At 74.6% G+C, this 13,955-nt stretch overlaps 2 protein-coding genes across 2 annotated transcripts in view; both read right to left on the bottom strand.

Moving 5' to 3' along the window:
* Window positions 1–2,951: 2,951 nt before the first annotated feature.
* On the bottom strand, window positions 2,952–4,481 carry AURANDRAFT_18780 (hypothetical protein; the record flags this gene model as incomplete). Its single annotated transcript, XM_009034145.1, has 2 exons — window positions 2,952–3,809; window positions 4,128–4,481. Coding segments are annotated over 2 exons (1,212 nt in total), but the record flags the coding sequence as incomplete, so codon positions are not given.
* Window positions 4,482–5,436: 955 nt separating this feature from the next.
* Window positions 5,437–13,955, bottom strand: part of AURANDRAFT_60779 (hypothetical protein) — a gene marked incomplete at both ends in the record, with an annotated part of 12,836 nt that continues 4,317 nt past the window's right edge. The window contains 6 exons of the mRNA XM_009034144.1: window positions 5,437–6,859; window positions 6,994–7,469; window positions 7,671–10,036; window positions 10,306–10,322; window positions 11,480–12,970; window positions 13,146–13,921. Coding sequence (XP_009032392.1) covers window positions 5,437–6,859; window positions 6,994–7,469; window positions 7,671–10,036; window positions 10,306–10,322; window positions 11,480–12,970; window positions 13,146–13,921 — 6,549 coding nt within the window. The remainder of the gene's footprint in view (window positions 6,860–6,993; window positions 7,470–7,670; window positions 10,037–10,305; window positions 10,323–11,479; window positions 12,971–13,145; window positions 13,922–13,955) is intronic.

The raw sequence follows: 13,955 nt of genomic DNA, 5'->3' as shown, positions 1-13,955 counted from the left end.
GTCGCCGTCGCCGCGCTCGACGCCGCGCGCGACCCGTTCGGGAGCGACCGCGCGGCCGCGGCCGCGGCGCGCGCGGCGCTCGACGCGGGCTCGGACCTCCTCGCGGCGGTCCGCGCCGCGCGCGAGGGCCGCTGGGACGCGCGCGACGTCGAGCGCGACGCGGCGGACCTCGCGCGCGCGGCGAGGGACGCGCGCGGGGCCGCGGCGCGCGCGCCGCGCGGCGACGACGGCGCGCTCGTCGCGCTGGCCCTGGCCCTCGGCCGGCCGACGCTCCTCCGCGCCGGGGGCGCGGCGCTCGTCGGCGCGGACCGCGCGGGCAACGCGTTCGCCCTGCGCGCGCACGGCGCGAGCGGCTTCGCCTCGCGAGGACCGCCGAAGCCGCGCGCGCTCCTGGCCGCGTTCGGCGTCCTGCGGACGCGGCGCCTCGCGGCCCTCGACGTCGGGACGGCGCATCCGCTCGCGGCGCTCCTGGCGGCCGGCGACGGGCCCTGCGCGCGCGCGGCGGACGACGGCACGCGCGACCGCGTCGCGGCGCTCGCGAGGGCCGTCGACGCGGCGCTCCCGCGCCGGGGCGCGCGCGACGGCCCGCTCCGCGCGCTGCTCGCGGACCTCGACGCGGCCGCGCGGCCGCCCTGGAGCGGCCTGCCCGCGGGCTGGGCCTGGCGCGACGGACGCGGCGCTCGGCCTCCCGGCGACGCGCGAGCGGCCGACGGTGCCCGCCGCGGCCACGGCGACGCGCGCCGCGGCCGCCGCCGCGCCGATCCGCGACCTCGACCGCGCGCCCGAGCCGCGCGACGCGGCGCTCCGCGCGGGCGACCGCGCGGCCTCGGCCGCCGCCGCCGCGCCGCCGCCGCGGGACGCCGCGGCCGCCGCGGCCGCCGCCGCGGCGACCGAGACGGACGCGGCGGCGGCCGCGCGGAGCGACGCGCTCGCGCGCGCGAAACGCATGGCCGCGGCCGACGAAAAGGCCGCCGCGCGGGGCGGCGCCGCGTCGCGCGCCGCCGCCGCCGGCCTCGCGGCCGCGCTCGCCGCGCTCGACCTCGGCCACTACGCCGAGGCCTGCGCGGCCGCGGGCGTCGACGACGCGGCGCTCCGCGCCGTCGCCGCCGAGATCGACGGCGACCGGCCGCGCGGAGAGCGCGCGCTCGACGCGCTCGTCGCCTCCGTCCCGCTCCGCGGCGGCGCGGCCGTGCGCTTCCGCAAGCACTTCCTGGAGAAGCCGGCCGGCCGCGGCGGCGGCAAGGGCGGCCGCGGCCGGGGCGGCAGGGGCAAGGGCCGCGGCAAGGGCGACGCGCCCCCGAAACCGCCACCGAAGAAAGCACCGCCGAAGAAGAAGAAGGACGACGGCGCGCTCCTCGCCGCGACGCTCGCCGAGGGCAAGGGTAAGAAACGGTAGCCAGGTTCGCCCATCATACCGGTGTCCGGTAACCGTGTGAGGCGCGCGCGCGCGGAGACCGCGGCGACATGTCGAGGGATGGCCGAGAGCGGGGCACGCGAACGCGACCCTCTCCCAGCGCCCGGCGACCACGAGAGTACTCAGGAGGCCTACTCCTAGAAGAGTCTTCGCAGGGCTAGGAGATATCGCATAAGTGACTTTATGACCCTCTAAAATTGCTTGCACGCGGCTAGGTAGGCGGCGCTCGTAGCGCGGGGGTCGTGCCGGCGATGCTTGTCATCGCCGTGGTCGGTAGCCTCGCGCCGTCGACGGAGCGCGCGCGCGCGTCCGCGGCGGGGGTCTACTTCTGGGACGGCTTGTCCTTGCACTTGTCGTGCGTCCACTTGCACGTCTTCTTGTTCGCCTTGCACTCATCCTCAGTCTTGAGTGTCTTGCACTTGTCCTTGCACTTGTCGTTCTTCCACTTGCACGTCTTCTTGTTCGCCTTGCACTCATCCTCAGTCTTGAGTTGCTTGCACTTCGGGGCTTTGACGGCCTCGGCCGTCGAATCGCGCTGGCACTTAGGAGAAGAGTCCTTGGCCCACGTGCAGCCCGCATTCTTGCATTTGCTGCGTTTCGTGTGTTCAGAGCACGTCCCGCCGGCGGACTCCGATTTGGACGGCTTGTCCCTGCACTTGCCGTTCTTCCACTTGCACATCTTCTTGTTCGCCTTCGACTTGCATTCATCCCTCCTGAGTTTCTTGCACTTCGGGGCTTTGACGGCCTCGGCCTCATCCTCGCCCTCGGCCTCATCCTCGCCCGCGCCGCCGGACCCGCCGGGCTGGCATTTAGGGAAGGACTTTCCATCCCACGTGCAGCCCGCGGCCTTGCACGAGTTCTTCTTCGTGTTGTCGGCGCACGTGCCGGCGCTGCCTTCCGTGAAATCACCGCCACCTTGGCCGAACTCGCCGGTGTCGCCGACGGGCGCCGGCGAGGGCTCGGCCGTGGGGCCGGCCGTCGGCTTGGCCGTGGGCGCGGGCGAGGGCTTGGCCGTGGGGCCGGCCGTCGGCTTGGCCGTGGGCGCGGGCGAGGGCTTGGCCGTGGGGCCGGCCGTCGGCTTGGCCGTGGGCGCGGGCGAGGGCTTGGCCGAGGGCTCGGCCATGGGCGCGGCGGTCGGCGGGTCGGGCGTGGTCGTGGCGACCGTGGTCGTGGTGGCCGTGGTTGTGGTGGCCGTGGTGGTCGGCGTCGCGGCCGTGGTCGTGGCGACCGTGGTCGTGGCGACCGTGGTCGTCGTCGTCGGCGCGGCCTTCGGAGCGGCCGTCGGCACGGCCGTCCCCGTGGGATCGGCCGACGGCGGCGGCGTCACGGGCGCGAGCGTCGGGCCGGGCAGCGGCGTCGGCGCGGCCGTAGGCGCGGTCGTCGCTGGCTCATAGAGCTCGTCGCCGTCAGGCGCGTAGACCGTCGTCGGCGCGGCCGTGCTCCGGGGGGTGGGTTCGATAAAGGCGTGGCCGTGGACCTGGAGGGTCCAGGAGACGAAGGTCCCGGTGCCAGGCCCCTTCCTCGCGCGCACGTCGGCGACCTTGAGCGTCCAGCCGCCGCCGCCGTTCGCGGATTCGCCCCAGTGGCGGACGGTCGTGTACTTCCAGTCGGCGTAGCCGTCGCCGTCCTCGTCGGACTCCGGCGCGAGGAGCGACTCGACGCCGTCGCGCTCGAGGATGATCCTCAGGTCGCCGCGATGCGGGTGGTCGATCGTGAGCACGACGACGACGGTCTCGACCTCGAAGTCGGCGTCGGCCGCGGCCGAGATCGTCGAACTGACGGCGGCGCCGTCGTCGGCGATGGCCGCGCCGGGCGACGCCATCGCCGTGAGTACGGTCTCGGTGTAGTAGTTCTGCCAGGTCCGCGCCGCGGCGACGGCGGCGCCCGCGTCGATGATGCCGAAGCCGTACTGGTAGCTGTGGCCGATGCCCGCGGCGTTGACGGACCGCGGCAGGTCGCCGTCGTCGTCCGGGAGTTTGGAGGTAGTAGCGATGATGCCCTGGACGTCGCGCCAGCCCAGGTTTGGGTTCGCCTCGAGCATGAGCGCGGCGACGCCGCTGACGATGGGCGTCGCGAAGGACGTGCCGGACCCCGCGTTGCGGCAGCTCGTGCCCGTGGCGACGGGGAACGCCGTGACCATGCCGAGGACGTCGCCGGAGTCGCCGCCGGGCGCGGAGACGAAGACGGACGCGCCCGTGGACGAGTAGGACGCGTGGAGCACATCCATGCCGACGGCGCCGACAGTGATCGTGTAGCGGCTGTGTAGGTAGCCCTCGAAGTTCGTGTTCCCGCCGCCGGTGTACTCGTTCCCGGCGGCGAAGACGTAGACGATGCCCTTGCCGCCGCGGCCGTCGGTGATGCCCGCCTTCATCGCGTCGAAGCCCCCTTTGGGGATCTGGTTGTGGCCGCAGACCACGTAGTAGCGGTCGAGGTCGAGGCACGCGTCGCGGTCGGTCTCGAACTTGAGCGAGTTCGAGCAGTAGGCGGCGACGACCGACTTGCAGGCCTCGTCCAGCGTCCCCGCGTGCGAGAAGTCGGCGTCCGCGCACGCGGCGTCCGCGCACGGCGTGTCGTAGACGTCGGAGATGAAGGGGCAGGCGTCATCGAGGCGGCGGGCGTCGTAGTAGTAGTCGTCGTCGTTTTCGTAGTCGTGGTAGTAGTAGTCGTAGTCGTAGTCGTAGTAGTAGTAGTAGTAGCCGTAGTCCGATTCGACAATGCACGAGTCGGGATAGTTCCAGGAGTTCGAGATCACGTCGCCCTTGGCAAAGCCCGCGTAGAGTTCGTCCTCAGTGTCGCCCCAGCCGTAGATCTTGCACGACGCGAGCGACGCGCCGTGGGCGACGCCGACGCCGCAGTGGTCGTTCGACGATCCGACGGCGAGCGCCGCGCACTGCGTGCCGTGCGTGTCGAACTCGCTCGCCGGGAGGTAGTGGTCGCACGAGTCCGCGACGCTCAGCTTGGCGAGGTCCGGGTGCGACGCGTCGACGCCGTCGTCGGCGATCATGACCGTGACGCCGGCGCCCGTGACGTTCGAGGCCCAGGCCTCCTCGACGTTGATGGCCTTCATGTACCAGGCGATGGCGTCGTACGCCGGGTCCGGGAGCGGGCGCGCGGGGCAGTCGGTGGAGTAGTCGGCCGCGTCGCACGTCGCCGTCGTCACGAACGTCTGAAGCTCCTCGAGGCTCGGCGCCTCGCCCGGCTCCGCGCAGAGCGCGTCCTTGGCGCAGAAGACGCCGCCCGCATCGACGCACGCCTCGCAGCCGAAGATCGACCCGAGCGACGAGCAGTCGTGCGGGTCGCAGCCGCAGTAGCCCGCGGCGACGTCGCACATGCCGTCGTACTGGTACGGGCAGGAGCACTCGGTCTCGTGGGCCTTGTCGAGCTTGAAGTTGATCTTCGAGCCGATGTGGCCCTGCTTGCCCGCTTCGTGTAGCTTGGGCAGGTCGAGGTTGTCCGCGAGGCGGCGTCTCCCTCGGAGCGACGCCGCGTCGGCGGGAGCGAAGAGCGCGAGCGCGAGGATGATGCTCATGCTTGTGAGGTTGCTTGTTGCTGGTGTGCGACGAGGTCGCTCGCTAGTATTTTTTGGGGTGCGGAGACGGGTCGAGGAGCGAACGAGCGGATCGGGCGGCGGAGCGCGAGAGGAGAGGACTCAGAGGAGCGGAGGAGCGCTCGAAGACGGTCCGGGGCCCGGTGCGGCTTTAATCCCCCCCCCAGTGCCCGCCCAGGGTAGGCGTGTAGGCGGGGTGGGTCGCCTAATGCTAGAAGAGACGGTGTGCGGCGTGCGGAAGAAGCGGGCCCGCTCTGTCGGAGCTGAGCAGTGGACAGACGGCGTCGAGCATTGTTGAAATCTCACAGCCAGGCGCAGCGCGCCCAGCCAGAGGGCTGGGAACCGCAGGCCCAGCCGGTCAGGGCACCGTTTACATGTGGGTGTGTTCCATGCTAACACGCTAGAAAAAGGTCAAGGTGACGGTGAGCCAGGCTTCCTGCAACAGTGACTTCAATGAGGACGCGAGACTTAGCTCTCAATCCTCCTTATTCGGCCTCCGCCTCCGCACGCGGGACGCGACGATGAAGGCGACGGCGGCGGCCAGCGCCGCGTCCTCGAGTCTCGCGGCGGCGCGGGAGCGGTACCAGGGCGCGGCGATCGTGACGACCGCGGGCGCCCTCGACGCCGGCGGCGGGGCGTCGGCGGGCCCGCGCGGCGGCCCCGCGAGGCAGAGGTCCGGGAGCACGGGCGGCGTAGCGTCGTGGCCGCGCCGCAGGAGGTGGCAGCGCAGCGCCGAGAGGCGGAGCCGCGGGCCGACGAGGTCGCCCGCGCGGGCCGCGTCCGCCGCGGCGCCGCCCCAGAGCCGCTCGGCCGCCGCGGCGAGCTTCACGAGCCGCGCGTCGAGGCGCTCGTTGTGCTCGCCCCAGGAGCACGCCTCGCCGCCGACGACGAGCGCGTGGTCCGGGAGCCGGCCGCGCCGCAGGACCTGGTCCCAGCCCTCGTGGTCGTAGTCGAGGTACATGCCGTCGGAGACGATGGCGCCCGCGAGCCCGAGGGTGCTCGCGTAGGCGAGGAGGCCGGGCACGCCGAGCCAGCCGCGCCAGATCTGCACGAGGCCGCCCGCGAGCGTCGCGGGGTCGCCGGCGTCGAGCGCGTCGTCCCAGAACACGGGCGTCGCGCCCGCGGCGCGCGCGGCGTCCGCGGACGCGCGGAGCAGCGCGGCCTCGCGCGCGCGGGCCCAGTCCGCCGCCGCCTCGAAGCCCGCGTCCGGCGCCGCGCCGCGGCGCGCCGCGTCCTCGGCCCAGCAGCCGGCGTCGACCTCGTCGCCGCCGACGTGGACGTGCGCCGCGCCCGCCGCGGCCGCGAGCTCCCCGACGAGCGCGGAGAGCGCGCGCGCGGCGTCGTCCACCCCGGCGGCGCCGGCGGCGCCCCAGGCGACGGCGTCGAGGCCGTGCTCCGTGCTCCCGGCGCCGCCGTCGCGGCCGCCCGGGCCCCGGCCGCGCGCGACCGCGCCGCGGTCCGTCGCCGCGAGCTCCGGGCAGGTCGCCGCGGCCGGCGCCGCGCCGCCGTGGCCCGGCGCGTCGAGCTCCGGCACGACCGCGATGCCCCGGTCCCGCGCGGCCGCGGCGACGGCCGCGACGTCGGCGCTCGTGTAGACGCAGGCGCCGCAGTAGGGGCGCGGCGCCGTCGCGTTCGCCGCCCAGGGCCACGACTGCGAGTCGACGACGTGCCAGTGGAGCACGTTGAGCTTCAGCGCCTCCATGGCGTCGAGCGCGCGGTGGACGCGCGCGAGGGGCCAGAAGTGGCGCGACGTGTCGAGGAGCAGGCCCCGCCACGCGTGGCGCGGCGCGTCCTCGACGTCGAACGCCGACGGGAGCGCGTGGCGCGCGCCGTCCCAGCGCCAGAGCTGGCCCAGGGACGCGAGCGCGCGGAGCGCGCCCTCGGGCGCCGCCGCGGACCTGTGTGCGAATCAACCACTGGTTTGGGACGTCCCGACCAACGCTCGTCGAGTTCTCGAAGCACAGCCGAAGAACTCGCGTCAAAGCCGTCGCATACGCTCACATTGAAGTCGTATTGAAGATTTGATTCGCACACGGCCGCGGACGCGCGCACGACGTCGTCGCCCTCGGCGAGCCGCAGCGCGTAGGACTCGTCGCCGGCGCCGCCGCCGACGGAGACCACGACGCGCGCGATCGCGCCCGCGTCCCGGCGGCCGGCGAGCGCGACGTCGTCCTCGTACCACGACGGCCCGACGCCGAGCGCCGCGGCCGCGCGCTCGCGCGGCGCGCCGAACGCGGCGGCCTCGGCGGCGACCGCCGCGGGCGGCCGCGCGTGCGGCGGCGTGCCTGGCGCGAGCCGCGGCGGCGCGAGGCGGTCGTAGGCGGCGGCGATGCGGCCGCACCACGGTTCCTCGCAGCCGTCGATCGTCAGCGCCGGCAGGCCGGCCTCCGGGAGCCGCCGGACGCCCGCGTCCGCCGGCGTGCTCCAGGCCCGCGGCGTCGGCCAGATGCCGCGCGCGACGCGCGACCAGAGCGCGAGCCGCAGGAGCGGTCGCATGCCAGTGTGCACCTAGCAAGGCTCACGGCCTTGCCATTGCCAAGCGGGCGCACCTTGCAAATCTCACGGCCCCCATTGCCCACGCGGCCGGAATCTTGCATGCAATGTGCTGCGGCGTTGCCGCGTTCGGACAACCCGCGCGCGCGGCCCCTTCCCCCTCCGCGCGGCCCATTGCTCCTCCGCCGCCCCGGGTCGTTACCTCGCCAGCAGGACCGTCTCGACGGGGTCGGAGTCGCCCCGGGGCCGGGGCTCGTCGTCGTCGGCGAGGAGCCGCGCGAGCTGCTCGATCTCGCGGTTCGCGTCGAGCGCGGCCTCGCGGAGCCGCGCGACGCGGGACCGGAGCCGCGCGGCGCCGCCGTCGCCGGCCCGCGGTCCGCGCCCCGCGGACGACGCCGCGGTCGACGCGCCCGGCGAGGGCCGGGAGCCGCCGAAGACGCCGTCGGAGAGCACCGCCGTCTGGCGGAACGTGAGGCGGTTCGTCGGCGAGACGACGAGGCCGTTGAGGAGCGTGCCCCGCGACATGGAGTTGGACGCGACGAGGGCCCGGCCGACCTTGGACCGGTTCTGGAGGTGCTGGTCCACGAAGGCGTTCGGTGGCGCGTCGCCGCCCCCCGCCGGCCGCGGCCGGCCCGGCGACCGCCCCTCGCGCGCGACCGCCGCGACCGCCGCGGGCGCCGCGGCGCCGCCGGCGGGCGCGGTCCCGGGCGCGCGCTGCGCGTCGGCGCGCTCGCGCGCGAGCTTCGCCTTGGCCCACTTCAGGAGCGCGATCTTCATCACGAGCCAGCGGGACGCGGTCGTGACGCGCGCGGCCTCCTCCGGGAAGAGCGGGAAGAGCGCGAGCAGGTCCTCCTGGCGCAGCTCGAGCACCTCGACGTAGGTGAACGCGCTCGGCGACACGCGGCTGTCGACGACGCCGCGCTCCGCGTCTAACGCGACGCGCTCCTCGTCGCGGACGACGATGAACTCGTGGCCCACGTGGTCGCCCCGCGTGAGCATGCGGCCGCCGAGCATGACCAAACCCCGCTGGATGATGAGGAGCGACGCGCCCGCGTCCACGGTCTCGAAGGGCGCGAACATGAGCGGGCCCATGAGCATGGACAGCTCGCGCATGAACGCCTTCGACGAGTTCCGGAAGTACCAGACCTTCTCGAGCCACGTCTCCGACACGACGCCGGCGACCTCGCCCCGCAACCCCGCGCTCATGAGCGCGTCGAGCTCGTGGTAGTCGCGCGTCCGCATCAGATTCCGCGAGTGCGAGAAGTAGTCGCGGACGCGGACGCAGAGCTCCGGGTCCAAATCGCTCTCGCTGAGCATGGAGTTGAGGTCGTCCATGGCGCCCCGGAAGCGCGCCGGGTGCTTGTCCATGGACGCGACGATGGCGCAGAAGTTGCCGATGAGGAACGCCCACAGGATCGCCGTCGACATGACGCACGCCGTCGCGAGGCAGTACTCCGCGCGCGTCACGGCGTTGACGTCGCCGTAGCCGATGCCCGTGAGCGTGTAGACGGCGAAGTAGAGCGAGACGACGTACTTGGACCGCCGCGTGTCGAATTTCTCGCACGACGGCCGGTGGAAGGAGTCCCTGTAGCTCTCCTTCGTGACGCTGATCTTGTCCGCGAGGTAGGTGGCCTGGGGCGTGCCCTGGTGGCTCTGCAGATAGACGAGGATGGCGTCGTGGGCGTCCTGCGACTCGCAGGTCGACGCCATGCCGCTCCGGAGCGCGTCGACCCACGAGAAGTGGTCGCCCGCCTCGAGCTCGCCCAGCAGGCCCCACGCGCACGCGACCCAGTGCACGGTCATGAAGATGAAGCTCATGAGCTTGCAGATCTCGATGTAGGCGTAGGGCACGCTCGACGCCTCGGACCAGCGCTCCACGAGCGTGACGACGCGGCCCAATTTAAGCATGCGCACGAGCCGCAGCAGCCGCAGCGCGGTCACGACGACGGACGACAGGTGGATGTTGAAGGGCTCGTAGGTCAGCAGGTCGAAGGGCACGAGGGCGATCAGGTCCGGCAGCATCCAGGTCCGCGCGTAGTGCCGCGCGATGAGCCGCCGCTCCTTGACGAAGTGGTTCGCGCGCGTCCCGCTCCGGTAGGGCACGCAGAGGAAGCGGAGCCAGAAGTCGACGAAGAAGACGGCGTCGAGGCACCGGTTCGTGAGGAAGAAGCCGTTGGACTTGAGGGGCGGCCGCAGCGCGGGCACGAAGGCCATCTCGAACGGCGTCGTGAACGCCGTGATCATCGTCATGACGAGGCAGAAGGCCTCGAACGCCTGGAGCCGCGGCGACATGGGGTCGATGATGGCGAAGGAGCTCCCGCCCGCGCTCCGCGTGCGCCGCACGCGCGTGAGCATCGTCGCCGCGGCGATCTGGAACGGGCTCGGCATGACCAACGTCGTCCGCGTGAACTGCCGCGCGAGGCTCAAACGCCGCGCGCTGCCCGGGCTCAGCATCGACAGCCGGCCCGGGCTGAACGTCGGCCGGCCCGGGCTCCCCGACCGCAGGCTCCGCTCGCTCCCCTCGCCCTCGAAGCGCACCCCGCGCCGCTGCTGCGCCGACTCCTCGGCGCGGGCCGCGACGGCTATGCGGTTGGTGACGGCGGTGGTTATTGCCATGGCCGCCGGCGCGGACGGCGCCGCAGCGTGTTTCGCGGCGGACGCGCCAACGCGAAAACCAGTCGCGCGCTACGACGCCGCAAACTATCAACTGGTGCGGCGTTCCATCATCAAAGCTCCATCGCACTCGGGTCCGCTACACGATTCAGCATCAACATGGTCGCCAACGTTGCCGAAACTTTAGCTGGGCTCCTTAGGGCATGAGCTGCGGTATTGCGTGATTTGACAACCGCACGCGTGAAAGCATCGCACCTAATTGCGTGCATTGACAACCGCACGCGTGAAAGCATCGCACCGAATGAACCCGCGCGCCGCGCCGGACCCGGAGGCCGGCGTGCGCGCGCCCGACGCGCCGGAGCGGCTGCGCCTCGTGGAGGACGACCTCGACGAGCTGCAGTGGAGCGACGGCGCGCGGACGACCGTCGCCGTGCAGGTGAGCGCCGCGCTGCTCGCGTCGACCTGGGCCGCCGTCGGCGAGCCGCTGCGGGCGCCGTGCCTCGCGTGCGGCCTCGTCTACGCGTCGGCGACGTGCGCCTCGCGGCGCCAGCGGCGCCAGCCCGCGGCGTTCGTCCAGGTCGCCGTCGCGACGGCGGCGCTCGTCGGCTTCGCGTCGCTCGGCGCCGCGGCGCGGCGCGCCGCCTGGCGCGCGGCGGCCGCCGCGCTCTGGCTGTGCGAGGCGTTTTGCTGGCGCGAGGCGACGGCGGACCTCGTGGAGATGGCCTTTGTGCGGTTCCAGCACGGCCTGTTCCTCACGCTCATCGTCGCGACGTACTGGTTCATGCCCCTGCTCTACGACTTCGCCGAGCGGCTCGAGGTCGACGCGGCCGCGGCGTCCGTACCCGCGGCGGCGCCGCTGCTCGGCGACTTCGGCGCGGACGCGGTGCGGAGCCGCTTCGCGGGCGCGCTCCTCTACGGGGGCACGGCGCTCATGCTCGCGCTGTCGGCCGCGGTCTGGTACCGCATGTACCGCCTCGCGCCGGACCTCTTCCGCACGCTCGTCATCTCGCCGCGGGCGGCGCCGCGGGGATCGCGCTCTTCCTCGCGGGCGCGGGCGACGTCCGCGCGCTCTCCGCGGCGACGGCGACGGCCTTCGCGGTCATGGCCCACCTCGCGCTGCCCCACGACGGCCCGCGGCGCTCCGTCGCCGCGCTCGCCGCGGGCCTCTACGGCGCCTTCGCGGCGCTCGACCGCGGCGCCTTCGCGGCGGCCTGCGTCGCGGTCCAGGTCGCCGTCAAGTGCCACGCGCTCGCCGACCTCGCGCGCCTCCGGGGCCGGCCGCGGACGCTCGCGCGCCTCGACGTCCACGCGACGTGCCCGGGCCTCGGCGCGCTCGTCGACGCGCCCCTCGCGGCGACGCTCCTGCCCGCCGTCGCCGTGTAACAAGGAGCGACGCAGTTTAGCCCCAGAACCAGCCGCCGCCCGGGTCCACGAGGCCCGGGTCCGGCGCCTCGGGCGGCGGCGCCTCGCGCGGCGTCCGCCGCGGCGACGGCGCGCCGAGGCGGGGCGTCGCGTGGGTCCGCGCGCCCTGGACCCAGAAGTCGACCTCGGACTGGACGTCGCCGCCCCCCTCGCGCGCCGCGGCGACGTGGACGGGCCCGACGGCGGGCTCGCGGCGGCCCGACGACGCGCTCCGCGCGCGCGCGCGGAGGCTGCCGACGAAGCCGCCGGCCGCCGGCAGCAGGCCCGAGTCGTCGGACGCGTCGCCGTCGTCGTAGGGCGCCGCGGGCGCCGCGGCCCAGGGGGGCTCGCGCGGTGGCGCCGCGGGCTCGGGCTCGGGCTCGGACGCCGCGGCCGGCTCGGGCGCGCGCGCGTCGGCCTTGGGCTCCGCGGGCGCGGGCGCGGCCGGCTCCGGCGACGCCGCGGGCCGCTCGTCGAAGGACGGCCGGTCGGCCTTGGCGGGCGCGGCAAAGTCCGGCGCCCGCTTGGCGTCCGGCGACCGGGGGAAGACGGGCTCGCCGCGCGCGCGCGACACCGCGTACGCGGCGACGACGGCCGTCTCGAGCGCGCCGCGGGCCCGGGGCGGCTCGGCGCGGCCCGCGCGCTCGAGGAGCTCCCGCAGCGTCGCCGCGTTGAGGCCCGCGACGCGCCGCGCGCACGTCGCGGGCGACGACGCGCGGAGTTCCGCGCCGACGGCCGCGGCCGACGGCGGCGTCCGCGGCTTGAGCGCCGCCGCGCGGATGAGGTCCGCCTCGAGGTCGCGCCGCTCGCCCGTCGCGGGGACGCCGAAGAACTTGAGCCGCTCCTTGAGCTCGCCGACCTTCATGGCCCGGACGCGGTCGACGCTCAGCGGCGGCGCGGGCGCGGCGGGCGCCTTGGGCTTCTTCTGCGGCGAGCTCGCGGAGCCGCGGCTCGCGCGGTACTCCCGGGCGGCGCCGTCGGGCGTCGGCTTCCAGGGCTGCTTCGTCCGCGTCGGCGCGCGGAACTCGGCCGCGTGCTCCCGCCGGTAGACCTTCCAGGCCGTCGCGGACTTGTCCGGCTTGTAGCGCTTCCGCCGCTCCGGGTGCCGCAGGACCTCGTGGGCCTTGCCGACGATGGTGAAGATCTTCGGCGACACGCGGCTCTTGTCCGGGTGGTAGCGCAGCGCGAGCCGCCGGTACGCCTTCTTCACGGCGTCGTCGCCCGCCGGCGGCTCGAGGGCGAGGGCCACCCAGTGGTTGCCCCGGAGGTAGTTGAGGTGGAGCTCGACCTCGGACCCGAGCTTCGCGAGCAGCTCTCCGAGCAGGGACCGCACGCGGTCCGCGTTCGGCACGGACGCCGCGGCCGCGAGCTGGCGCTCGAGCTCCGCGGAGGCGCACTCGAAGTGCAGGATCGCCTCGTGGACCTCGCCGCCCTCCGAGAGCTGCAGCGCCTTCGCCCAGAGGCCCTCCACGTCGGCGCCCTCGCCGGCGGCCATGGGGACCCTATCGCCCGGCGGCGGGGCTGGATCGTCGGGCCACCATCGTGTCGAGGCGGTTGAGAGTAAACAGCTTTTTGTTGCCTTCATCGACGACGGCAACGACCAAGACAGTCGACGTCCCCTTTACTCAGGGGAGCCTGCGCGACGGCGTCGGCCGGGCGCTCTTCGCGGGCGTCCACTTGCGCGGCGTCGGCGTCGCGCCGCCGGGCCGCCGCGTGGGCTCGGGCGCGTCCCACGTCGACTCGCCGCGGCTCTCGGAGTAGTAGTAGTAGTGCTGCGACGCCGCGTCGAAGTGCTTCTCCCAGTCCGAGTAGAGCGTCACGAGGCAGGCGGGCTTGTCCCAGCGCGACTCGTCGCGGGCCTTGGACCAGTAGTACGCGCGGCCCTCGGCGTCGTCGAAGAGCTCCTCCCAGTCGTCGGGTGCGGGCGCGGGCCCCGCGGCGGGCGTGCCCTCGGGCTCGAAGGCCGGCGTGTAGGCGGCCGAATTTGCCGACGGCGGCTCGGCGTAGGGCGTCTCGAACGCACCGCGGTCCCGCGGGAGCGGCGTCGCCGCGGCGACGGCGGGCACGGGCGCCTCGGCGGGCGGCCGCTCGCGCCGCGGGTCCGGCGACGCGGCGGCGGCCTTGAGGGGCGCCGGCGCCTCGCGCCGGGCCTCGAGCGCCTCGCGCGCGGCCGCGGCCTCGGCCGCGAGCGCGTCCTTCTCGGCCCCGGCGCGCGCCGCGGCCGCGACGGCGTCGCGCCGCGCGGCCTCGAGGGCGTCCTTCTCCGCCTCGAGGGCCTCGCGCTTCGCGCGCTCCGCGCCGGCCTCGGCGCGGGCCTCGTCGGCCTCCGCCGCGAAGCGCGCGCGCGCGGCCTCGAGCGCCGCGGCCGCGCCGCGCTCGCGCGCGACCGCGGCCTCGCGGGCCTCCTCGAGCGCCGCCGCGCGGGCCTCGGCGTCCGCGCGCGCCACCGCGGCCTTGGCCGCGTCCTCGAGCGCCGCGGCCCGCGCG

This window comes from Aureococcus anophagefferens (assembly GCF_000186865.1).
Source record: "Aureococcus anophagefferens unplaced genomic scaffold AURANscaffold_1, whole genome shotgun sequence".
Classification (NCBI taxonomy): domain Eukaryota; class Pelagophyceae; order Pelagomonadales; family Pelagomonadaceae; genus Aureococcus; species Aureococcus anophagefferens.
This window is presented reverse-complemented; position numbering and strand designations above follow the sequence as displayed.